Source organism: Salmo trutta, unplaced genomic scaffold (assembly GCF_901001165.1).
Source record: "Salmo trutta unplaced genomic scaffold, fSalTru1.1, whole genome shotgun sequence".
Classification (NCBI taxonomy): Eukaryota; Metazoa; Chordata; class Actinopteri; order Salmoniformes; family Salmonidae; genus Salmo; species Salmo trutta.
Genome location: NW_021823043.1, coordinates 3,538,690 through 3,565,793, shown reverse-complemented (window position 1 = coordinate 3,565,793; position 27,104 = coordinate 3,538,690). Strand labels below are relative to the sequence as shown.

The following is a 27,104-nucleotide window of genomic DNA, read 5'->3' as shown; positions in this document are numbered from 1 at the left end:
ATACTGTACCATAATATAGAGATGTAGCTTATAACACTCTATACTGTAGCTAGCTAGACCTCCAAACTCTGACATTACCATAATATAGAGATGTAGGTTATAACACTCTATACTGTAGCTAGCTAGACCTCCAAACTCTGACATTACCATAATATAGAGATGTAGGTTATAACACTCTATACTGTACCATAATATAGAGATGTAGGTTATAACACTCTATACTGTAGCTAGCTAGACCTCCAAACTCTGGCATTACCATAATATAGAGATGTAGGTTATAACACTCTATACTGTAGCTAGCTAGACCTCCAAACTCTGGCATTACCATAATATAGAGATGTAGGTTATAACACTCTATACTGTAGCTAGCTAGACCTCCAAACTCTGGCATTACCATAATATAGAGATGTAGGTTATAACACTCTATACTGTAGCTAGCTAGACCTCCAAACTCTGACATTACCATAATATAGAGATGTAGGTTATAACACTCTATACTGTAGCTAGCTAGACCTCCAAACTCTGACATTACCATAATATAGAGATGTAGGTTATAACACTCTATACTGTAGCTAGCTAGACCTCCAAACTCTGGCATTACCATAATATAGAGATGTAGGTTATAACACTCTATACTGTAGCTAGCTAGACCTCCAAACTCTGACATTACCATAATATACAGATGTAGGTTATAACACTCTATACTGTAGCTAGCTAGACCTCCAAACTCTGGCATTACCATAATATAGAGATGTGGAGAACAACACTCCTACATGTAAATCTGTAGACCTATAAGTCTGATATAAACATACATATGCATATTATATCACTCCTGTCTTGTATAAACTGTCTTGTATTCTATATTGTTTCCATTAACATACTACAGAGCTGTATAGAATTTAACATACTACAGAGCTGTATAGAGTTTAACATACTACAGAGCTGTATAGAGTTCAACATACTACAGAGCTGTATAGAGTTTAACATAGTACAGAGCTGTATAGAGTTTAACATACTACAGAGCTGTATAGAATTGAACATAGTACAGAGCTGTATAGAGTTTAACATACTACAGAGCTGTATAGAGTGTAACATACTACAGAGCTGTATAGAGTTTAACATACTACAGAGCTGTATAGAGTTTAACATACTACAGAGCTGTATAGAGTTGAACATAGTACAGAGCTGTGTAGAGTTTAACATAGTACAGAGGTGTATATAATTGAACATACTACAGAGCTGTATAGAGTTTAACATACTACAGAGCTGTATATAATTGAACATACTACAGAGCTGTATAGAGTTTAACATACTACAGAGCTGTATAGAGTTTAACATACTACAGAGCTGTATAGAGTTTAACATACTACAGCTGTATAGAGTTGAACATAGTACAGAGCTGTGTAGAGTTTAACATAGTACAGAGCTGTATAGAATTGAACATACTACAGAGCTGTATAGAGTTTAACATACTACAGAGCTGTATAGAGTTTAACATACTACAGCTGTATAGAGTTTAACATACTACAGAGCTGTATAGAGTTCAACATACTACAGAGCTGTGTAGAGTTTAACATAGTACAGAGCTGTATAGAGTTTAACATACTACAGAGCTGTATAGAGTTTAACATACTACAGAGCTGTATAGAGTTTAACATACTACAGAGCTGTATAGAGTTTAACATAGTACAGAGCTGTATAGAGTTTCTATACTGTATAATCCATCAAGCCCTGACTACTGTAGGTTGAGACCCTGAATGCCGAATGTTCCGTTTGACCCCCGTGTCATTATCTGACCCTCATGCATATGCTAATGAGCCTCCATGTTCCATGGCAACCTGTCTCTCCTTAATAGATTCTCAAGGGCACCTGGTGACGTGTGTGTGTGTGTGTGTGTGTGTGTGTGTGTGTGTGTGTGTGTGTGTGTGTGTGTGTGTGTGTGTGTGTGTGTGTGTGTGTGTGTGTGTGTGTGTGTATGTGTGTGTGTATTTGTGTGTGTTTGTTTGTTGCTATAGGCAACACTGTAGTAATGCATCCCTCCTTCTAGGTATAAAATGTAATTATATTCATCTTATTGATTAGCATAGAAGTACCAGACATGTGCCTTCTGGTTCTGAATATATGTGCCTTACTTGACAACTGAAGGATTGGGAAAATGGCAAGTTGCAAAGATGGTTCTTTTTCATTTCTGAAAGACCACAGAGAAAGACTAGACAGAAAAACCAGTCAGAAAGACCAGTCAGGAAGACCAGTCAGAAAGACCAGATAAAAAGACCAGACAGAAATGTGAAGTAGCTCGCTGTTGTTTTGATTGTAATAAATTGACAGATTACAGATTACTGCAATTTTAACCTTTTAACTACAGTTCATAAGGACCGGCTTTCTGAGGGTGCAGCTGTTCTTTAAGAGTAATTAACCAGATAATGGTGGACAGGATGTTAATGATAATGGGATGTTAATGATAATGGGATGTTAATAGTTTAGATGCCCAGAGAGTTATTCTCTCTAATGGGTGAAGGTGTGCTGCGTGGAATGTAGCTCTCAATGCATTTTAATATTGAATGGAAAATGTTGTATTTTCTAAAGATTGTTTTTCCACCCTGAAAAAACACATGTGCAGCAGGCTAAGCATGCCAGAGGATCACGGAAAACACCCAGCTGAAAATATTAGCTGATTAAATTACTATCATTGAATATCAAACGTTAAATGCAACTCTCCTACGGTCATTTGGTAATGTTGAGAAATCTGACAGATGGCAGAAGTGTAATCAGTCTGATCTCCTGGATTGTGTTCCACCGTAGACCAAAAGGGGGCAGGAGAGAGCACAGACGCTGTCTTTTCGCTTTCCATGAGTCTCCACATACCAGCCTCCTCTCACTCACTCACCAGCTAGCAGCCCGTATAGTGATGATGTTGCACCTGTCTTCAGCGCTCTCTTCTGAATCATCACGGATGCTGAATGGAATATTTTGACGTCAATTATTTCTAATTGGTCTTAAAAGTTCTAAGAACGCCGACGGTCGATATTAGAAGACTCGTCATTTTGCGAGCATGTGGTTTTCTTCTGACTGACGCGTATCGCCTGCGGTATTTTAGTACCACCAGTATTTTTGAAAGTGGACAGATAAGCATGGACTAATCGTTGTGATTATTTTCCATTCATGATGGGACTATTCAAACTTTATTTTTTGTACAGTATATTTGCCGTCTTCCCAGGTAAGCTAAACGTCCACATTTTGTTACGCAATTATGTTGACTGATTTTCCATAACGGTCATGTTTTGATTTTAGTATGTTACTGTGACGTGGTTTCAGTTGATAACTGAATTGATGTATTTCTTATTTTTCATGTTTTACAATTATTTGACAATTTTGGCTGTGTAGGAAGTTGTAACCTATCAGAATGGAAGTTTCGCAGCATTACATCATGATATAGCAGCAATAGCCGGCTGCGCTGTGTCCACGCCAAGGTGTCGGGCTGCCGGTCGCTGTCCATGGTGCTGAACTAACGCTGTCTCTGCCGCTGCCGGACTCTTTCTATCTATCCGGTCTCTCTCATCCAGCTCTAGGCTTTGGGGTCGACCCTGCCCTCCGCATCAACGTATTCGATGAACTGAAGTTGGGAGAGTCTTATGCTGGAGTTTTTCAAGTTCAGGGGTTCCACAATGAGAGCAGAGCCTTTCTTTTCCAAGGTAAGACCCGATAACTGTATTTGACCCATATCAATGCTTTACTCTCACGGGGCGGCAGGTAGCCTAATGGTTAGAGGCAGGTAGCCTAGTGGTTAGAGCAGTTAGCCTAGTGGTTAGATCAGGTAGCCTAGTGATTAGAGGCAGGTAGCCTAGTGGTTAGAGCAGGTAGCCTAGTGGTTAGAGCAAGTAGCCTAGTAGTTAGAGCAGGTAGCCTAGTGGTTAGAGACAGGAAACCTAGTGGTTAGAGGCAGGTAGCCTAGTGGTTAGAGCAGGTAGCCTAGTGATTAGAGGCAGGTAGCATAGTGGTAGAGCAGGTAGCCTAGTGGTTAGAGCAGGTAGCCTAGTGGTTAGAGGCAGGTAGCCTAGTGGTTAGAGGCAGGTAGCCTAGTGGTTAGAGGCAGGTAGCCTAGTGGTTAGAGCAGGTAGCCTAGTGATTAGAGGAAGGTAGCATAGTGGTAGAGCAGGTAGCCTAGTGGTTAGAGCAGGTAGCCTAGTAGTTAGAGGCAGGTAGCCTAGTGGTTAGAGGCAGGTAGCCTAGTGGTTAGAGGCAGGTAGCCTAGTGGTTAGAGGCAGGTAGCCTAGTGGTTAGAGGGTTGGACAAGTAACCGAAAGGTCGCAAGATTGAATCCCCAAGGTGAAAATCTGTCGTTCTGCCCCTGAACTAGGCCATCAATGAAAATAAGAATTTGTTCTTAACTGACTTGCCTAGTTAAATAAAGGTTACAAAATATTACTCTCACATTGTACTTTGATCTTGTTTACGTTTGCACGTGCGACTAATCTTCTGTTATGTCATAAGACATTGAGTTCAAATAGCCTTCACACATGTTAGAAAGCAGGTAGCCTGTTGAGTTACAATCAGCAGGTCTACTACTAGGATGGACGTTTGGTCTTGACGTTTCACATATAGCGTGATAAAGCATTAACGTTATCCTAGGCCTACTGTATGATGACAATAGATAACCCCGTCATAATAGATAACCCGTCATAATAGATAACACCATCGTGGCCTGGTGCCAGGCTGCAGTGAACTATTGGCAGCGACATTATTGTTTCAGTCTATAAATAAATAGAGCATGAGATTAGGTATAAAGTTGCACATTTTCTCTTTGCCCCATGGCAAAATGTGTAGAATGTGTTTGTGTGAGGGAGATTTTTATTTATTTTCATCTTCCACAGGAGTCTCTGTTTCTTTCATTCAGACTTTCTGTAAGTTTCTCTCTCTGAATTCTCCAAGCTGAGGGTGTTGATCTTGAGTTTCTTTCTCTGATGCCTCCAAACTGAGGGTGTTGATCTGAGCTTCAGTGGCTGTGTCTGAGCTAGCAATGCAGACCGCCCCCCTAGAGCAGAAAACAGGGATGAAAACTCTGCCTTTGTGCCGAAGCTTAAGTCATTCATTTAATAGGCATCTTTTATGTTTTGCACTGATTCTCTTGCACAGGCTCAATGTACACTCACTGGGCCCTAACCACACACACACACACACACACACACACACACACACACACACACACACACACACACACACACACACACGCACACATTCCCCTGCACATTGACTCTGTACATGTACCCCTTGTATAAAGCCTCATTATTGTTGTTTTCTTCTGTTACTATTTTTACTTTAGTTTACCGTTTTTTACAATCACTTTGGCACTAATTTCAGAACCTTGTGGTCATTTTTCAAAACTTTAGACACAAAACTCAAACCGGTCATCACTTGTAACACAGGCTGTCCAATGTTGAAAACATTGCATTGTGCATTCATATCTTTAAAGAAACCTTGCACTTGCAGAATCATTCGTTCAAATAACTCATTTATCATGAAATACCATAGGAACATTCATTTAGATCACCCACACACAAGATACCGATAGTTTCACTGTGTAGTTGTTCGTACAATCATTAAATATTGTAGTACAAAATATGTGATACATGTATCATTATAGTACTACACGTAAATACATCACTGTAAAAGGACTAGTAGAGAGAATACTACAGACACAGTGGAATCATTGAACAAAATATGACATTTATCGATGAAATGCAATAAAATCACAACATAGGTTTCTTTGAATCAAAGCAAAAATAATTAGCTACAAAAAAAGAAAAAAACTACAGTAAAACATCAACTGCAGTGTTCCTCACCTGGCTTACTGTAAAAAGGAAAACAAAGGGTTGATTACTGTACTTCTATATTTCCATCAACCCTGTCTTGTGGATTTGGCCACAGGTTCTCATCCACATCACAATGGATGTTTTTATTAGCCAACACTGGTCTGCCGTGATGTCATTGCATGCGTCATCCATGGCCTGGAGAAGGGTGGCTTGTTCGTGATGGCGCCTACAATATACCTTCCACCTCCATGTGGAGAAAAATTCCTCAATCGGGTTAAGGAAAGGAGAGTATGGGGGTAAGTACAGGGTGGTAAATTGTGGATGGCCCTGAAACCATGCTTGCACCATTTGAGCATGGTGGAACCTGACATTATCCCACACAATGACATAGGTCACGCCATCAGCTCTACAGACCTGATTTAGCTCATCAAGGAAGGTTACATTCGAACAGCGAATCATGTGGCTGCCTGCAACTCAATATATAGAGTATAGAGAGTAGAGAGCTTTAGATGTTGTTCGACCAAACATTAGAACGGTTAAGATGCGTAATCTAAGCAACTTTGACCGTGGTATGATTGTTGATGCCACACATGTTGATTCCAGCATCTCAGAAACAGCTGCCTTACTGGGATTTTTACACACTACAGTCTCTAGAGTTTACAGAGAATGATGTGATAAACAAAACACATTCAGTGAGTGGCAGTTCTGTGGGCAAAACACCTTGTTAATGAGAGAGGTCAGAGGAGAATGTCCAGACTCATTCAAGCTAACAGAAAGGCCACAAATGCTCAAATAACAGCTGTTTAAAACAGTGGTGTGCAGAAGGGCATCTCTTAACGTACAACACCGTTAATAATTCAAGCTGTTGTGGAGGCAAAAGGGGGCCCTACCCAGTACTAGATGGGTGTACCTAATAAAGTGGCTGGTGAGTGTACAGTAATGTCAAATCTGAAAACATGGTCTGGAAAAGTAGTACAAGGGACCATAGAAACAGTGTCTGATAAAGAATGATGATGAAATATTACATCCATAGATAATGTAGTCCAGTTGGTTCATGTTCCACGGTAATTGGTGTCAATGGATCTCGTTATCCTGAAACTTTCATGATCTAAACATGGAATATTGTTCGTCAGTTTCCATAAAACTATGCATTAAGAGTAATACAACAGTTACTTATCATTTTGAGCAGTTGTATCAATTGATAGTTAGATCATTGTAATGAAATGAATAGACAGTCATCTCAGATGTAATGTGTGAATTGCATTTTGAAATGGTAATACTTTGATGTTAAGTTGTGTCATTTTGAACAGGTGATTTTAGTTCAATGAACTAATGATCTTAGCTTTATGTGTATTGTATCCAAGCAATTGGAAAAAGTGTTAGAGTTTTGAAAAATATGCTTTTTGATCATTGGTTGTGAGTTTTGTGTCTAGAGTTTTGAAAAATGACATCAAGGTTCCGAAATTAGTGCCAAAGTGATTGTAGAAAACTGTATATGGCAAATGTTTCTTAGTTTCTTTTTTACAACTGCATTGTTGGTTAAGGGCTCGTAAGTAAGCAGTTCACCGTAAGGTTTACATCTGTTGTTTTTGGCGCATATAACAAATACAATTTGATTTGTAGGCCTTTTATCCACAGTACCAGCACCAGTCCATGTTTTTGTTGAGGCTATGAGAATCAGAATGAAAGGCAGAATGGAGTATTCAACCCCTTTGTTATGACAAGTCTAAATAAGTTCAGGAGTAAAAATGTGCTTCACAACTCACATAATAAGTTGCATGGACTCACTCTGTGTGCAATAACAGAGTTTAACATGATTTGTGAATGACTACCTCATCTCTGTACCCCACACATACAATTATCTGTAAGGTCCCTCAGTTGAGCAGTTCATTTCAAAGATAGATTCAACCACAAAGACAACATTGTAGTTACTCTACAATACTAAACTAATTGACAGAGTGAAATGAAGGAAGCTTGTACAGAATAAAAATATCCCAAAATGTGCACCTTGTTAGCAACAAGGCACTAATACTGCCACAACAAAAACAATGTGGCAAAGCAATTCACTTTTTTTCTTGAATACAAAGTGTTATGTTTGGTGCAAATCCAATACAACACATTACTGAGTACCACTCTCCATATTTTCAAGCGTAGTGGTGGCTGCATCATGTTATGGGTATGCATGTAATCATTAAGGGCAAAATCCTAGAGGAAAACTTGCTTTAGTCTGCTTCCGAACAGACAATGGGAGATTAATGAACCTTTCAGCAGGACAATAACCTAAAACACAAGGCCACATATTCACTGGAGTTGCTTACCAAGAAGACAGTAAATGTTCCTGGGTGCCGAGTTACAGTTTTGACTTAAATCTGGTTGAAAATCAATGGCAAGACTTAAATGGTTGTCTAGCAATGACCAATTTGACAGAGCTTTAAGAATTCTGAAAAGAATAATGGGAAAATATTGTACAATCCAGGTGTCCAAAGCTCTAAGAGACTTGTCCAGAAAGACTCACAGCTATATTTGCTGCCAAAGGTGATTCTAACATGTATTGACTCAGGGATGTGAATACTTATGTAATTTAGATATTTGTGTATTTCGTTTGCAATACATTTGCAAACATTTCTAAAAACATGTTTTCACTTTGTTATTATGGGTTATTGTGTGTAGATGGATGAGGAAAACATTTTTTTTTTATCCTTTTTGAATTCAGGCTGTAACACAACAAAATGTGGTATGAATCAAGGGGTATGAATATTTTCTGAAGGCACTGTATATATGATTCAAACAACTCAGGAATGAGAGGAATTGTAGCCAGTGTTTCTGCCTGCAGAGTGCTGTCTGTGTGTGTGTGTGTCCATACAGGAACATCCTACCACTGTTCTCCCTTCTCCTCTCTCCCAGAATTCTAGGCTTTCACGAGGATTAGATGGATCCCATTATGGTATATCCGTCAACTACATCTATTCATCTATTATAGAAATTATATTTTATCTCTCGTGTACAATTATAACCCACCTGTTCCCTTGATGCCTTCATAGATCATTGAAAGTTGTCATCATAGATATATGGAATCCAGAGGTGAAAGAGGATACCACACCTGCCAAAGAATAGGACATGAATTTCATCAATCCCATCAGGTTTCATATCAGAAACAAAGTTAGTGTGTCCCTCAACCCTGCTGAGTGAGTGAACCCTCCCTGTACAGATGTAGGATCACAATATGAGCAAGTTCGCTACAGCAGGAAAACAATCCTTTAGTATTAGGATTATAATTAATGGACATTGTCGTAGGGGCAGATACATTTTTCGTAAGGGAAAATCAAGTCTTAAATTTCAAAGTGGAAATTACAAACTTCAGAATCCTTTTTAAACCTCAAATACACTACAAGTAAAACATTTCCTGCAACAGGGGGATCAAATTAAGGTCCTACACCTGTACCTCTCTATGCTGACTGGATGCTCTCTCTGTTCAGTGCAGCAATCAGGTTGCTGCTTACTCATCACCCCAATAGAGACTGTATCTGCAACAGCACAGCAGGACAGGATGCTGTTAGTGTAGTGTTGTCGGTCCTACGTGTGTGTGTGCGTGTGTGTGTGTGTGTGTGTGTGTGTGTGTGTGTGTGTGTGTGTGTGTGTGTGTGTGTGTGTGTGTGTGTGTGTGTGTGTGTGAGATGCCATTCCTGTGCCCATTGCCAAGCTCTGTGTGCCAACCAGACAGAAGGGCAAGAGGCCTAACAGCAGTAGCAACATTAGTCATAGAACATATATCCAGGATGTATTGGATAACAGGAAGCAGAGATTAAAGGCCTATATGTTGGAAACAGTTCTGAGAGTATTTTGTTATGTATTCCAGAGAGGTACATTAGAAGTGATGTATTCCAGAGAGGTACATTAGAAGTGATGTATTCCAGAGAGGTACATTAGAAGTGATGTATTCTAGAGAGGTACATTAGAAGTGATGTATTCTAGAGAGGTACATTAGAAGTGATGTATTCCAGAGAGGTACATTAGAAGTGATGTATTCCAGAGAGGTACATTAGAAGTGATGTATTCTAGAGAGGTACATTAGAAGTGATGTATCCCAGAGAGGTACATTAGAAGTGATGTATTCTAGAGAGGTACATTAGAAGTGATGTATTCCAGAGAGGTACATTAGAAGTGATGTATTCCAGAGAGGTACATTAGAAGTGATGTATTCTAGAGAGGTACATTAGAAGTGATGTATTCTAGAGAGGTACATTAGAAGTGATGTATTCCAGAGAGGTACATTAGAAGTGATGTATTCTAGAGAGTTACATTAGAAGTGATGTATTCCAGAGAGGTACATTAGAAGTGATGTATCCCAGAGAGGTACATTAGAAGTGATGTATTCTAGATAGGTACATTAGAAGTGATGTATTCCAGAGAGGTACATTAGAAGTGATGTATTCCAGAGAGGTACATTAGAAGTGATGTATTCCAGAGAGGTACATTAGAAGTGATGTATTCCAGAGAGGTACATTAGAAGTGATGTATCCCAGAGAGGTACATTAGAAGTGATGTATTCCAGAGAGGTACATTAGAAGTGATATATTCCAGAGAGGTACATTAAAAGTGATGTATTCTAGAGAGGTACATTAGAAGTGATGTATTCCAGAGAGGTACATTAGAAGTGATGTATTCTAGAGAGGTACATTAGAAGTGATGTATCCCAGAGAGGTACATTAGAAGTGATGTATTCTAGAGCGGTGCATTAGAAGTGATGTATTCCAGAGAGGTACATTAGAAGTGATGTATTCTAGAGCGGTGCATTAGAAGTGATGTATTCCAGAGAGGTACATTAGAAGTGATGTATTCCAGAGAGGTACATTAGAAGTGATGTATTCTAGAGAGGTACATTAGAAGTGATGTATTCCAGAGAGGTACATTAGAAGTGATGTATTCTAGAGAGGTACATTAGAAGTGATGTATTCTAGATAGGTACATTAGAAGTGATGTATTCCAGAGAGGTACATTAGAAGTGATGTATTCCAGAGAGGTACATTAGAAGTGATGTATTCCAGAGAGGTACTTTAGAAGTGATGTATTCCAGAGAGGTACATTAGAAGTGATGTATTCCAGAGAGGTACATTAGAAGTGCATCATTAAGTGGTAGAAGTAATAACTTAGATCAAATGTTCTATCAGAACAAGATGTGATCTGGTTTAATCTGACCACTTGAGATTGAAACAGGATGATATTTCTCCAATGAATTGGTCTTATTTTGTAAAAGCGAGTCATCCTGTCTTCTAAGTGCTCTCTCTCCTTCTCTCTCTCCCTGTTGCTACCTCTGTCTCTCTGCCAGGCTGTAGAAATCTGCGGCGTTAATTCCCCTGCTTTAATTCAACGCTATTTGGAGTTGAGACACTTGTTCCCTGTGTCATGAATCATTCAACTGATTTAAATAGACACACACACATATGCACGCACACAAGCAGACACACACACACGCACGCACGCACGCACGCACACACACACGTTGGTTCCTGTGGCCACTTCCTGTGACCAGTTCCTGTGATCAAATCCATGGCATGTATCTTGATAAATCAAACTTTTACACCCCAAACTTGATAAAAACACAAGGCAGCATTTCCTTCTCATTAATCATCTAGACGTAATCCCACGACTGCATGGCCAAGCACGACTCCAACACCATCACTAAGTTTGCTGACGACACAACAGTAATAGGCCTGATCACCGACAACGAGAAGACAGCCTGTAGGGAGGAGGTCAGAGACCTGGCAGTGTGGTGCCAGGACAACAACTTCTCCCTCAATGTGAGCAAGACAAAGGAGCTGATCGTGGACTACAGGAAAAGGCGGGCCGAACAGTCCCCCATTAACATCGACAGGGCTGTAGTGGAGCGGGTCGAGAGTTTGGGTCGAGAGTTTGGGTCGAGGTGTCCACATCACCAACAAACTATCATGGTCTAACACACCAAGACAGCCGTGAAAAGGGCGCGACAACACCTTTTCCCCCTCAAGAGACTGAAAAGATTTGTCATGGGTCTACACATCCTCAAAATGTTTTATAGCTGCACCATCGAGAGCATCCTGACCGGTTGCATCAGCGCCTGGTATGGCAACTGTTCGGCATCCGACCATAAGGCATTACAGAGGGTAGTGCGTACGGCCCAGTACATCACTGGGGCCAAGCTTCCTACCATCCAGGACCTATATACTAGAGGAAGGCCCAAAAAATTGTCATAGACTCTCTGCTACCGCCTCTGCAAGTGGTACCAGAGTGACAAGTCTAGGACCAAAAGGCTCCTTAACAGCTTCTACCCCCAAGCCTGAAGACTGCTGAACAATTAATCAAATGGCCACCTGGACACTGCTGCTACTCGCTGTTTATTATCTATGCATAGTCACTTTACCCCTACCTACATATACAAATTCTCTCGACTAACCTGTCACCCCCCACATTGACTCGGTACCGGTACCCCCTGTATATAGCCTCGTTATTCTTATGTTACTGTGTTACTTTTTATTTTATTACGTTTTTTACTTTAGTTTATTTAGTAAATATTTTCTTAACTCTATTTGTTGAACTGCATTGTTGGTTAAGGGCTTGTAAGTAAGTAAGGTGTACACCTGTATCCAGAGCATGTGGTTAATCTTTCGATTTGATCTTTCTCTGTCCATGGTTGATGCTGTGGTTTATTTATAGTTTTCTCAAGGAGATAACTAACTAGTATTGTGATGTTGGCTGCAGGCTGGTACAAGTGTGTGTGTGTGTTTGTTTGTGTGTGTCACCAGGCTGTGGTTCAATACAGCACAGACAGAGTGTCTGACAGAAGGCCAGGCAGCAGGAACAGGAGAAGCCCTGAAAAAGAGAATGAGAAAGAGAGACCTGGAAAGCCCTGAAATGAGGCCAGTCCCTCTGAGGCACCAGACAGGCTGGCTGTGTGTGTGTGTGTGTGTGTGTGTGTGTGTGTGTGTGTGTGTGTGTGTGTGTGTGTGTGTGTGTGTGTGTGTGTGTGTGTGTGTGTGTGTGTGTGTGTGTGTTTGTGTGTGTGTAGCTTCTTATCTCTTCTCTCTGCATGCTGTATTGATCTATATCACTACAACAGTAACTGTAACCCAGGACAAATTGACAGGATCTGTGTATGAGAGAGAGAAAGAGAGAGACAGAGAGAGAGAGAGAGACAAGAGTGTTGTATTGTACACCGTCCATCCCCCATCATCCACAGGTTAAGTCTTAAGAGGACATGGGGTAAAAAAAATAGACCGTATGGTGCAGATTAGTAGTAATCTCCATGAATCTGAACCCTCTGACTGGGTGTTAAACCATTTCAACATCCATGAGAAACATACAGATGTTGTATCTTCATTTGACCAGTTTCTCAAAGCACAAAAATAATCCTGCAGCAACAGGTAATTCAAATGTGAATTATTATCTTGTTTATAAACAATATACATTGTTGTAGGGGTTGTAAAATTTTTAGATAGGATAAATCAAGTCTGAATATTTTAAAGTGGATATTACAATCTTTAGAAGCCATTTTAATCCTTGAATACACTACAATTTGCATTTCCTGCTACACAGGAAAATTATCTGCAACAACAGAGTGATCAAATTTAAATATATTTGTCACGGTTGTCGTCGGTGAAGGAGGACCAAAACGCAGCAGGCATGCGGTTGTTCATTTTTTGAACATTTATTAAACTCCAAAATGAACGTACAAAAAAACACGAACGATCAACAAAAACAGTCTGGTAAGGCACAAGGCGAAACACAGAACAATCTCCCACAAAAGACAAACACAAACACACCCGCATATATGGGACTCTCAATCAAAGGCAAATAGACAACACCTGCCTTCAATTGAGAGTCCCAACCCCAATGAATCCAAACATAGAAACAGACACACTAGACTCAACATAGAATTCATGAAACTCACCCAGTGCCCAAAACCCCGGAATACTAAATCAAATGCCCTCCTAACTCATACAACACCCAGAACCACATAAAACAAACACCCCCTGCCACGCCCTGACCAAACTACAATAACAAACAACCCCTTTTACTGGTCAGGACGTGACAGCTGCTCAAGTCTTATTATTGTTTTGCAGATTTTTACACAGTGTGAGATGCACATGTGAAGGTCTAGACCTTCTGTTTATTTTCAATTGACTAATCCACATTTATTCAGCTTGAGTCAGTGTCCCACCTTGTCATTTCTAATTGGTTGAATTGCATTGTCTTCTGTGATGTTGTTTATTGAAATATTAAATGCCTTGAATTATTTTGGGGAAGAGCCCCATTGCGTCTACTTCTACAGTGTGTTAGAGAGTGTTAAGTGTGAGCGTGTTAAGTGTGAGCGTTGTGAGATAGTGGTCTTTAAGACAACACCACTCCAGTAAATAATCAATCTATACATGGTACCCCCAAAAAAATTAAATACCTTGTTTACATAAGTATTCAGACCATTTGCTATGAGACTCGGAACAGGTGGATCCTGTTCCATTGATCATCCTTGAGATGTTTCTACAACTTGATTGTAGTCCACCTGTGGTAAACTCTATTGATTGGACGTGATTTGGAAAGACACACGCCTGTCTATATAAGGTCCCACATTTGACAGTGCATGTCAGAGCAAATCCCAGCCATGAGATCAAAGGAATTGTCCGTAGAGCTCTGAGACAGGATTGTGTCGAGGCACAGATCTGGGGAAGGGTATCAAAACAGTGGCCTCCATCATTCTTAAATGGAAGAAGTTTTGAACCACCAAAACTCTTCCTAGAGCTGGCCACTCGGCCAAACTGAGCAGTCGGGGGAGAAGGGCCTTGGTCAGGGAGATGATCACTCTGACAGAGATCCAGAGTTCCTGTGTGATGATGGGAGAACATTCCAGAAGGACAACAATCTCTACAGCACTCCACCAATCAGGCCTTTATAGTAGAGTGGCCAGATGGAAGCTACTCCTCAGTAAAAGGCACATGACAGCCTGCTTGGAGTTTGCCAAAAGGCACCTAAAGGACTCTCAGACAATGAGAAACAAGATTCTCCTGAACTCTTTGACCTGAATGCTGAGCATCACGTCTTGAGGAAACCTGGCACCATCCCTACGGTGAAGAATGGTGGTGGCAGCATCATGCTGTGAGGATTTCTTTCAGCGGTATGGACTGGGAGAGTAGTCAGGATCGAGGGAAAGACGAACAGAGCAAAGTACAGAGAGATCATTGGTGAAAACCTGCTGTAGAGCGCTCAGGACCTCAGACTGGGGCAAAGGTTCCCCTTCCAACAGGACAACGATCCTAAGCACACAGTCAAGACAAGTCAGTTGTGGTTTCGGGACGTCTCTGAATGTCCTTGAGTGGCCCAGCCAGAGCCCAGACTTGAACCCGATCGAACATCTCTTGAGAGACCTGAAAATAGCTGTGCAGCGACGCTTCCCATCCAACTTGACAGAGCTTGAGAGGATCTGCAGATAAGAATGGGAGAAACTCCCCAAATACAGGTGTGCCGAGCTTGAAGTGTCATACCCAAGAAGACTCAAGGCTGTAATCGTTGCCAAAGGTGCTTCAACAAAGTACTGAGTAAAGGGTCTGAATCCTTATGTAAATGTGATAGGTCCGTTTTTTATTTTGAATACATTTACAGACATTTCTAGAAACCTGTTTTTGCTTTGTCATTATGGAATATTGTGTGTAGATGAGAAGAAGAAAAAAACAATTTAATCCATTTTAGAATAAGGCTGAAAAGTAACAAAATGTGGAAAAAGTGAAGGGGTCTGAATACTTTTCGAAAGCACCGTATAGACCACATTGTTTTCTCCCCAGGTATTTTGAACTTGTTCTCACCAGCTGTAGATGCTGTGTTTATGCCGTACAAGACCATGAACATGTAGCTGGTGTCAGTGTGAAGCTGTTGCATCCACACACACACACACACACACACACACACACACACACACACACACACACACACACACACACACACACACACTCCCTACATCTCTTATTGATGGCTCCATTAAAGGAGTGTAGATGTCTGAGGAGAGGAGAGGAGAGAGGGATGGGAGTTGAGGAAGGAGGGGTGGAAGGATGGAGAGAGAGGTTCGGCAGAGGGAGAACAAAAGGCAGCCAGAGATCAGGGCGCTCCCGTGGTTCCAATCCCTTCTCTCACTCTCTCTGTAGATAAACTGGAGGCAAGGTGTTGTATCCACGGTTAAAGGGAGCAGGGTTCTGTTCCGTTTGAATATGGAACACAACAGTGTACAGGATAGAATGTCGAAGAGATGGTTAATTGACATGAGAGCCCGCTCAAAGGCTAGCAACCATGTGACCTTACTCATCAAGGTTGAATGATTGTACACGACACTAATTAACCAGTATAAACACAGCTCTAAAACAGGACATCGAGTATAACTCCTCTGTCCCTGTGAGTGATGATGGTTCCAGTCTCAGAAACATACAGTATAACATCTCTGTCCCTGTGAGTGATGATGGTTCCAGTCTCAGAAACATGCAGTATAACATCTCTGTCCCTGTGAGTGATGATGGTTCCAGTCTCAGAAACATACAGTATAACATCTCTGTCCCTGTGAGTGATGATGGTTCCAGTCTCAGAAACATACAGTATAACATCTCTGTCCCTGTGAGTGATGATGGTTCCAGTCTCAGAAACATACACTATAACATCTCTGTCCCTGTGAGTGATAATGGTTCCAGTCTCAGAAACATACAGTATAACTCCTCTGTCCCTGTGAGTGATGATGGTTCCAGTCTCAGAAACATACAGTATAACATCTCTGTCCCTGTGAGTGATGATGGTTCCAGTCTCAGAAACATACACTATAACATCTCTGTCCCTGTGAGTGATAATGGTTCCAGTCTCAGAAACATACAGTATAATCTCTGTCCCTGTGAGTGATGATGGTTCCAGTCTCAGAAACATACAGTATAATCTCTGTCCCTGTGAGTGATGATGGTTCCAGTCTCAGAAACATACAGTATAACATCTCTGTCCCTGTGAGTGATAATGGTTCCAGTCTCAGAAACATACAGTATAACATCTGTCCCTGTGAGTGATGATGGTTTCAGTCTCAGAAACATACAGTATAACATCTCTGTCCCTGTGAGTGATGATGGTTCCAGTCTCAGAAACATACAGTATAACATCTCTGTCCCTGTGAGTGATGATGGTTCCAGTCTCAGAAACATACAGTATAATCTCTGTCCCTGTGAGTGATGATGGTTTCAGTCTCAGAAACATACAGTATAATCTCTGTCCCTGTGAGTGATGATGGTTCCAGTCTCAGAAACATACAGTATAACATCTCTGTCCCTGTGAGTGATTGTGGTTTCAGTATCAGAAACATACAGTATAACATCTCTGTCCCTGTGAGTGATGATGGTTCCAGTCTCAGAAACATACAGTATAACATCTCTCTCCCTGTGAGTGATGATGGTTTCAGTCTCAGAAACATACAGTATAACATCTCTGTCCCTGTGAGTGATGATGGTTCCAGTCTCAGAAACATACAGTATAATCTCTGTCCCTGTGAGTGATGATGGTTCCAGTCTCAGAAACATACAGTATAACATCTCTGACCCTGTGAGTGATTGTGGTTTCAGTATCAGAAACATACAGTATAACATCTCTGTCCCTGTGAGTGATGATGGTTTCTGTCTCAGAAACATACAGTATAACATCTCTGTCCCTGTGAGTGATGATGGTTCCAGTCTCAGAAACATACCGTATAACATCTCTGTCCCTGTGAGTGATGATGGTTCCAGTCTCAGAAACATACAGTATAACATCTCTGTGCCTGTGAGTGATGATGGTTCCAGTCTCAGAAACATACAGTATAACATCTCTGTCCCTGTGAGTGATGATTGTTCCAGTCTCAGAAACATACAGTATAACATCTCTGTCCCTGTGAGTGATGATGGTTTCAGTCTCAGAAACATACAGTATAACATCTCTGTCTCTGTGAGTGATGATGGTTCCAGTCTCAGAAACATACAGTATAACATCTCTGTCCCTGTGAGTGATGATGGTTCCAGTCTCAGAAACATACAGTATAACATCTCTGTCCCTGTGAGTGATGATTGTTCCAGTCTCAGAAACATACAGTATAACATCTCTGTCCCTGTGAGTGATGATGGTTTCAGTCTCAGAAACATACAGTATAACATCTCTGTCCCTGTGAGTGATGATGGTTCCAGTCTCAGAAACATACAGTATAACATCTCTGTCCCTGTGAGTGATGATGGTTTCAGTCTCAGAAACATACAGTATAACATCTCTGTCCCTGTGAGTGATGATGGTTCCAGTCTCAGAAACATACAGTATAACATCTCTCTCCCTGTGAGTGATGATGGTTCCAGTCTCAGAAACATACAGTATAACATCTCTGTCCCTGTGAGTGATGATTGTTCCAGTCTCAGAAACATACAGTATAACATCTCTGTCCCTGTGAGTGATGATGGTTCCAGTCTCAGAAACATACAGTATAACATCTCTGTCCCTGTGAGTGATGATGGTTCCAGTCTCAGAAACATACAGTAAAACATCTCTGTCCCTGTGAGTGATGATGGTTCCAGTCTCAGAAACATACAGTATAACATCTCTGTCCCTGTGAGTGATGATGGTTCCAGTCTCAGAAACATACAGTATAACATCTCTGTCCCTGTGAGTGATGATGGTTCCAGTCTCAGAAACATACAGTATAACATCTCTGTCCCTGTGAGTGATGATGGTTCCAGTCTCAGAAACATACAGTATAACATCTCTGTCCCTGTGAGTGATGATGGTTTCAGTCTCAGAAACATACAGTATAACATCTCTGTCCCTGTGAGTGATGATGGTTTCAGTCTCAGAAACATACAGTATAACATCTCTGTCCCTGTGAGTGATGATGGTTTCAGTCTCAGAAACATACAGTATAACATGTCTGTCCCTGTGAGTGATAATGGTTCCAGTCTCAGAAACATACAGTAAAACATCTCTGTCCCTGTGAGTGATGATGGTTCCAGTCTCAGAAACATACAGTATAACATCTTTGTCCCTGTGAGTGATGATGGTTCCAGTCTCAGAAACATACAGTATAATCTCTGTCCCTGTGAGTGATGATGGTTCCAGTCTCAGAAACATACAGTAAAACATCTCTGTCGCTGTGAGTGATGATGGTTCCAGGCTCAGAAACATACAGTATAACATCTCTGTCCCTGTGAGTGATGATGGTTCCAGTCTCAGAAACATACAGTATAATCTCTGTCCCTGTGAGTGATGATGGTTCCAGTCTCAGAAACATACAGTAAAACATCTCTGTCCCTGTGAGTGATGATGGTTCCAGTCTCAGAAACATACACTATAACATCTCTGTCCCTGTGAGTGATGATGGTTTCAGTCTCAGAAACATACAGTATAACATCTCTGTCCCTGTGAGTGATGATGGTTCCAGTCTCAGAAACATACAGTATTACATCTCTGTCCCTGTGAGTGATGATGGTTCCAGTCTCATCAACATACAGTATAACATCTCTGTCCCTGTGAGTGATGATGGTTCCAGTCTCATCAACATACAGTATAATCTCTGTCCCTGTGAGTGATTGTGGTTGCTGTCTCCTTCTCTATCAGAAACTGAGACTGAAGGACAATCTATCGAGTAGCATTTTCTGTATCTCCATCTGTTCTTAACTGACTTGCCTAGTTAAAAAAAGGTTAAATAAAAATAAAGAATGCATTTCAATTAAGAAGTGTGCCTTGTTAAAAGTAAATTTATGGAATTTCTATCCTTAATGCTTTTGAGCCAATCAGTTATATTGTGACAAGGCCAGGTTGGTATACAGAAGATAGCCCTATTTGGTAAAAGACCAAGTCCACATTGTGACAAGAACAGCTCAAATAAGCAAAGAGAAATGACAGTCCATCATTACTTTAAGACATGAAGGTCAGTCAATCTGGAAAATGTCAAGAACTTTGAATGCTTCTTCAAGTGCAGTTGCAAAAAACATCAAGTGCTATGATTAAACTGGCTCTCATGAGGACCGCCACAGGAAAGGAAGACCCAAAGTTACCTCTGCTGCAGAGGATAGGTTCATTTGAGTTACCTGCCTCAGAAATTGCATCCCAAATAAATGCTTCCCAGAGAGTTCAAGTAACAGACACATCTCAACATCAACTGTTCAGAGGAGACTGCATAAATCAATCCTTCATGCAAAGAAACCACTACTAAAGGGCACCAATAAGGAGAAGAGACTTGAATGGGCCAAGAAACACGAGCAATGGACATTAGACCGGTGGAAATCTGCCCTTTGGTCTGAGGAGTCCAAATTTGAGAGTTTTGGTTCCAACCGCAGTGTCTTTGTGAGACTCAGAGTAGGTGAATGGATGATCTCCGCATGTATGGTACCCACCGTGAAGCATGGAGGAGGAGGTGTGATGGTGTGGGGGGGCTTTTCTGGTGACAATGTCAGTGATTTACAGTGAGGGAAAAAAGTATTTGATCCCATGCTGATTTTATACATTTGCCAACTGACAAAGAAATGATCAGTCTATAATTTTAATGGTAGGTTTATTTGAACAGTGAGAGACAGAATAAGAACAAAAATATCCAGAAAAACGCATGTCAAAAATGTTATAAATTTATTTGCATTTTAATGAGGAAAATAAGTATTTGACCCCTCTGCAAAACATGACTTAGTTCTTGGTGGTAAAACCCTTGTTGGCAATCACAGAGGTCAGACGATTCTTGTAGTTGGCCACCAGGTTTGCACACATCTCAGGAGGGATTTTGTCCCACTCCTCTTTGCAGATCTTCTCCAAGTCATTAAGGTTTTGAGGCTCACGTTTGGCAACTCGAACCTTCAGCTCCCTCCACAGATTTTCTATGGGATTAAGGTCTGGAGACTGGCTAGGCCACTCCAGGACCTTAATGTGCTTCTTCTTGAGCCACTCCTTTGTTGCCTTGGCCGTGTGTTTTGGGTCATTGTCATGCTGGAATGCCCATCCACGACCCATTTTCAATGCCCTGGCTGAGGGAAGGAGGTTCTCACCCAAGATTTGACGGTACATGGCCCCGTCCATCGTCCCTTTGATGCGGTGAAGTTGTCCTGTCCCCTTAGCAGAAAAACACCCCCAAAGCATATTGTTTCCACCTCCATGTTTGACGGTGGGGATGGTATTCTTGGGGTCATAGGCAGCATTCCTCCTCCTCCAAACACGGTGGGTTGAGTTGATGCCAAAGAGCTCCAATTTGGTCTCATCTGACCACAACACTTTCCCCCAGTTGTCCTCTGAATCATTCAGATGTTCATTGGCAAACTTCAGACGGGCATGTATATGTGCTTTCTTGAGCAGGGGGACCTTGCGGGTGCTGCAGGATTTCAGTCCTTCACGGCGTAGTGTGTTACCAATTGTTTTCTTGGTGACTATGGTCCCAGTTGCCTTGAGATCATTGACAAGATCCTCCAGTGTAGTTCTGGGCTGATTCCTCACCGTTGTCATGATCATTGCAACTCCACGAGGTGAGATCTTGCATGGAGCCCCAGGCCGAGGGAGATTGACAGTTCTTTTGTGTTTCTTCCATTTGCGAATAATCGCACCAACTGTTGTCACCTTCTCACCAAGCTGCTTGGCGATGGTCTTGTAGCCCATTCCAGCCTTGTGTAGGTCTACAATCTTGTCCCTTACATCCTTGGAGAGCTCTTTGGTCTTGGCCATGGTGGAGAGTTTGGAATCTGATTGATTGATTGCTTCTGTGGACAGGTGTCTTTTATACAGGTAACAAACTGAGATTAGGAGCACTCCCTTTAAGAGTGTGCTCCTAATCTCAGCTCGTTACTTGTATAAAAGACACCTGGGAGCCAGAAATCTTTCTGATTGAGAGGGGGTCAAATACTTATTTCCCTCATTAAAATGCAAATCAATTTATAACATTTTTGACATGTGTTTTTCTGGATTTTTTTGTTGTTATTCTGTCTCTCACTGTTCAAATAAACCTACCATTAAAATTATAGACTTTGTCAGTGAGCAAATGTACAATATCAGCAGGGGATCAAATACTTTTTTCCCTCACTGTATTTACAATTCAAGGCACAATTAACCAGCATGGCTACAACAGCATTCTGCAGCGAGATGCCATCCCAACTTGTTTGCACTTAGTGGGACTATCATTTGTTTTTCAACAGGACAATGAACCAACACACCTCCAGGCTTTGTATGGGCTATTTGACCAAGAAGGAGAGTGATGGAGTGCTGTATCAGATGACCTGGCCTCCACAATCACCTGACCTCAACCCAATTAAGATGGTTTGGGGATGGGTTGGAGTGCAGAGTGAAGGAAAAGCAGCCAACAAGTGCTCAGCATATGTGGGAACTCCTTCAAGACTGTTGAAAAAGCATTCCAGGTGAAGCTGGTTGGGAGAATGCCAAGAGTGTGCACAGCTGTCATCAAGGCAAAGTGTGGCTACTTTGAAGAATCTCAAATATATTTTGATTTGTTTGTCAAGAATTTAAGCTTTCTGCCAATATCAGATATGTCTATGTCCTGGGATTTTTTTGTTTGTTACTTACCTCATGCTAATTGGATTAGCCTACAGTAGCTCAACCGTCCCGCAGGGGACCCACCAATCCTGAAGAAGTTGTAACACTTTTTTGGTTAATACATGATTCCATATGTGTTATTTCATAGTTTTGATGTCTTCACTATTATTGTACATTGTAGAAAATAGTAAAAAATAAAGAAAAACCCTTGAATGAGTAGGCTTGTCTAAACTTTTGACTGGCACTTTATTTTGTTGGATTTCCTGTATTACATAATGCAGTGTGTCCTAATTCTCTCCTCCAGTACCCACAGCCGTTGCATTTATAGATCAACTCTAATATTAGCACCTGTTTGAACTACAGCGCTTGATGTTAAATTGTGGCCAACACCACTAAGATTCAGAGATCTTTGTCTCTCTCTGCCTTTTCTCTCTCTGCTTTCTCTCTCTCTGCTTTCTCTCTCTCTCTGCTTTTTCTCTCTCTCTCTCTCTCGTTCTCGCTCTCTCTTTCTCTCTCTCTCTCTCTCTCTCTCTCTCTCTCTCTCTCTCTCTCTCTCTCTCTCTCTCTCTCCTCAGACTCATGGAGGAACGTGAGGGTGAAGGAGGATGTTGCAGAGGTGATGCTCCAGAAGCTGAGAGACAAGACAGAGTTCACTGTGCTGGCCACTCTGAAGCAGGAGAGACTTAACTCTGGAGTCCTGCTCTCCATACACTATGCAGAGCACAGGTAAGACACAGTCCTCTCCATACACCATGCAGAACACAGGTAAGACACACATCTTGACTTAGTAACCGTTTGTGTGCTATTATGAAATGGAGGTAAGAACAGCCATAAACTCACTCCACAGCTAGCTTGAAATGTCGCCAATGGTGCATGGAATTGGATAATTTTCTATAGCTCAATCTGGTCTTACCTTGTCAAGCGGGCGGACACTTGTATTTGCGAGGTAGAGGACCCTGGTTGAAGTCCAGACAGAGACACTATAGAGGACCCTGGTTGAAGTCCAGTCAGAGACACTATAGGGGACCCTGTTTGATGTCCAGACAGAGACACTATAGAGGACCCTGGTTGAAGTCCAGACAGAGACACTATAGAGGACCCTGGTTGAAGTCCAGACAGAGACACTATAGAGGACCCTGGTTGAAGTCCAGACAGAGACATTATAGAGGACCCTGGTTGAAGTCCAGACAGAGACATTATAGAGGACCCTGGTTGAAGTCCAGACAGAGACGTTATAGAGGACCCTGGTTGAAGTCCAGTCAGAGACACTATAGAGGACCCTGGTTGAAGTCCAGTCAGAGACACTATAGAGGACCCTGGTTGAAGTCCAGACAGAGACACTATAGAGGACCCTGGTTGAAGTCCAGACAGATACCCTATAGAGGACCCTGGTTGATGTCCAGACAAAGACACTATAGAGGACCCTGGTTGAAGTCCAGTCAGAGACACTATAGAGGACCCTGATTGAAGTCCAGACAGAGACATTATAGAGGACCCTGGTTGAAGTCCAGACAGAGACACTATAGAGGACCCTGGTTGAAGTCCAGTCAGAGACACTATAGAGGACCCTGGTTGATGTCCAGACAGAGACACTATAGAGGACCTTGGTTGAAGTCCAGACAGATACACTATAGAGGACCCTGGTTGAAGTCCAGACAGAGACACTATAGAGGACCCTGGTTGATGTCCAGACAGAGACGTTATAGAGGACCCTGGTTGAAGTCCAGCCAGAGACACTATAGAGGACCCTGGTTGAAGTCCAGACAGAGACATTATAGAGGACCCTGGTTGAAGTCCAGACAGAGACATTATAGAGGACCCTGGTTGAAGTCCAGACAGAGACACTATAGAGGACCCTGGTTGAAGTCCAGACAGAGACACTATAGAGGACCCTGGTTGAAGTCCAGACAGAGACACTATAGAGGACCCTGGTTGAAGTCCAGACAGAGACATTATAGAGGACCCTGGTTGAAGTCCAGTCAGAGACATTATAGAGGACCCTGGTTGAAGTCCAGACAGAGACACTATAGAGGACCCTGGTTGAAGTCCAGACAGAGACACTATAGAGGACCCTGGTTGAAGTCCAGACAGAGACATTATAGAGGACCCTGGTTGAAGTCCAGACAGAGACATTATAGAGGACCCTGGTTGAAGTCCAGACAGAGACACTATAGAGGACCCTGGTTGAAGTCCAGACAGAGACACTATAGAGGACCCTGGTTGAAGTCCAGTCAGAGACACTATAGAGGACCCTGGTTGAAGTCCAGACAGAGACACTATAGAGGACCCTGGTTGAAGTCCAGACAGAGACACTATAGAGGACCCTGGTTGAAGTCCAGACAGAGACATTATAGAGGACCCTGGTTGAAGTCCAGACAGAGACACTATAGAGGACCCTGGTTGAAGTCCAGTCAGAGACACTATAGAGGACCCTGGTTGAAGTCCAGACAGAGACACTATAGAGGACCCTGGTTGAAGTCCAGACAGAGACATTATAGAGGACCCTGGTTGAAGTCCAGACAGAGACATTATAGAGGACCCTGGTTGAAGTCCAGACAGAGACACTATAGAGGACCCTTGTTGAAGTCCAGACAGAGACACTATAGGACCCTGGTTGAAGTCCAGTCAGAGGCTGGTTCAGGGAAGCAGCACTACATGCTAAGCTAGCACACTGGCTGTTTCATACAGTAGAGTCAGCAAAAACAGCTGAAGGGGGACTTCATCAGAGGAGGCTGGTGAAGAGAGGATGGCTCATAAAAAATTTATGAAATTAAGTGAATTGAATGGTATAAATAAACAGGCGTTTGATGTGATTCCATTAATTCCATTCCAGCCATTACTATGAGCCAGTCCTCCCCATTTTAAGTCCCGCCAGCCACCACTAGACTCCATATGTGGATCCTGTAATAAAGAGGCAAGAACCTGAAAAGTCCGGGCCTCGGGTAACGGCAGTACAATGCAGACCTACACCAACTAGTCATACAGATCAGACTGTGTACCATCTGCCAAGATTTCCCAAGTGTCATTGTATAAAGTTCAGCCTGCCATTGTTTTTATTGTGTGGGATTTGGGCATGGGTTTCATGGGGTCATATGAACAGTAGTGTTAGCACTTCACTGCCAAGGCTCTGTTGTTGTCTTGAAGACAGTCCATATTAGGTTAAACAGTCAGATTATGATTTAGCCCCGTTTTCATTGTTCCGACCTCCAAGGACAGCTTTATATGGATTTTTTCATTTTCTTTAATCTTAAATGTGGAAAATAAATCCTTTGGGAGAACCAAAGCAAAGCAGCTTGTCCTTTCTTCAGTCGAAGCATTCCATCCCTCTATCCTTCTGATTTTCCTCAGTCCTTTTTGTAATGGCTTCAATCTATCCCTTCATCCATCCATCCATTCCTCTATCCCTCCACCCCTACATCGTTCTCTCTTTCTTCCCAATCACTTATGTAATGGCTTCAATCTATCTATCTATCTATCTATCTATCTATCTATCTATCTATCTATCTATCTATCTGTCTGTCTGTCTGTCTGTCTGTCTGTCTGTCTGTCTGTCTGTCTGTCTGTCTGTCTGTCTGTCTGTCTGTCTGTCTGTCTGTCTGTCTGTCTGTCTGTCTGTCTGTCTGTCTGTCTGTCTGTCTATCTATTTTTCCTTCCAATCATTTATGTAATGGCTTAAATCTATCCCTTCATCCCTCAGTCAATCTATCCCTTCAACCCTCCATCAATCCATCCCTCCATACCTCCATCCCTCCATCCCTCCATACTTCCACTCCTTTCTGCAGATGGGTAAACAGACAGAGGCGTATCTCGAATGATTGATTGTCTGTAGTCAGTGTTGGAGAAAGACCTGTGACATTTTCTCCCCCCAGACACAGTATTGATGACATGGCCTCTAAGGTCACAGTCAACCTGTCATCTTCCTTTATCTCATGGATCAGTGCTTTATTCACACACACACACACACACACACACACACACACACACACACACACCTCTCAAGTTTGAATTCCTTACTCAGTCCAGTCTCTAGATGAATGTGTCAGACAGACAGACAGACAGACAGACAGACAGACAGACAGACAGACAGACAGACAGACAGACAGACAGACAGACAGACAGAGATTCAATCCTAGTAGGACTGTCTTGCAGTAGCTGGATTAGTTTGATGTGATAAGGAAGCAGAAGGAATAAGGAAGCACAGTGATAAGGGAGTGTACATGCCACACACACACACACACACACACACACACACACACACACACACACACACACACACACACACACACACACACACACACACACACACACGTAAGATGTTTAAGATGTGGATTACAGCAGCTGCAGTGATAGGATCATGTATGAAACCAAGCGATGAGGAAGTTGCAGAGGATAGTAGTGTGTGTGAGAGGATAGTCGGGTGTGTGTGTGTGTGTGTGTGTGTGTGTGTGTGTGTGTGTGTGTGTGTGTGTGTGTGTGTGTGTGTGTGTGTGTGTGTGTGTGTGTGTGTGTGTGTGTGTCTGTCCCACACCAACTCTCCGAGTGCTATCAGATTTGGAGTCTATGGTGCCATTTCCACCCAACCCAGTAGATTGTAATGTCGGTGCAGGTGTAGTTTTAGCTCTAGCAGTCTGGAGAGAGAGAGAGAGTGACCAGGCTGAGAGCAGACTGGGCTGGGGGTTCTAATCAGAGAGATTAATACTCTGGCTGGGGGTTCTAATCAGAGAGATTAATACTCTGGCTGGGTGTTCTAATCGGAGAGATGAATACTCTGGCTGG

General features: G+C 42.1%; 1 protein-coding gene across 1 annotated transcript in view; it reads left to right on the top strand.

Moving 5' to 3' along the window:
- Positions 1-2,832: 2,832 nt before the first annotated feature.
- Positions 2,833-27,104, top strand: part of LOC115188385 (protein NEL) — an 88,170-nt gene continuing 63,898 nt past the window's right edge. Inside the window, exons 1-3 of the mRNA XM_029747189.1 lie at positions 2,833-3,217; positions 3,564-3,692; positions 22,904-23,054. Coding sequence (XP_029603049.1) covers positions 3,163-3,217; positions 3,564-3,692; positions 22,904-23,054 — 335 coding nt within the window. The 5' untranslated portion in view covers positions 2,833-3,162. The remainder of the gene's footprint in view (positions 3,218-3,563; positions 3,693-22,903; positions 23,055-27,104) is intronic.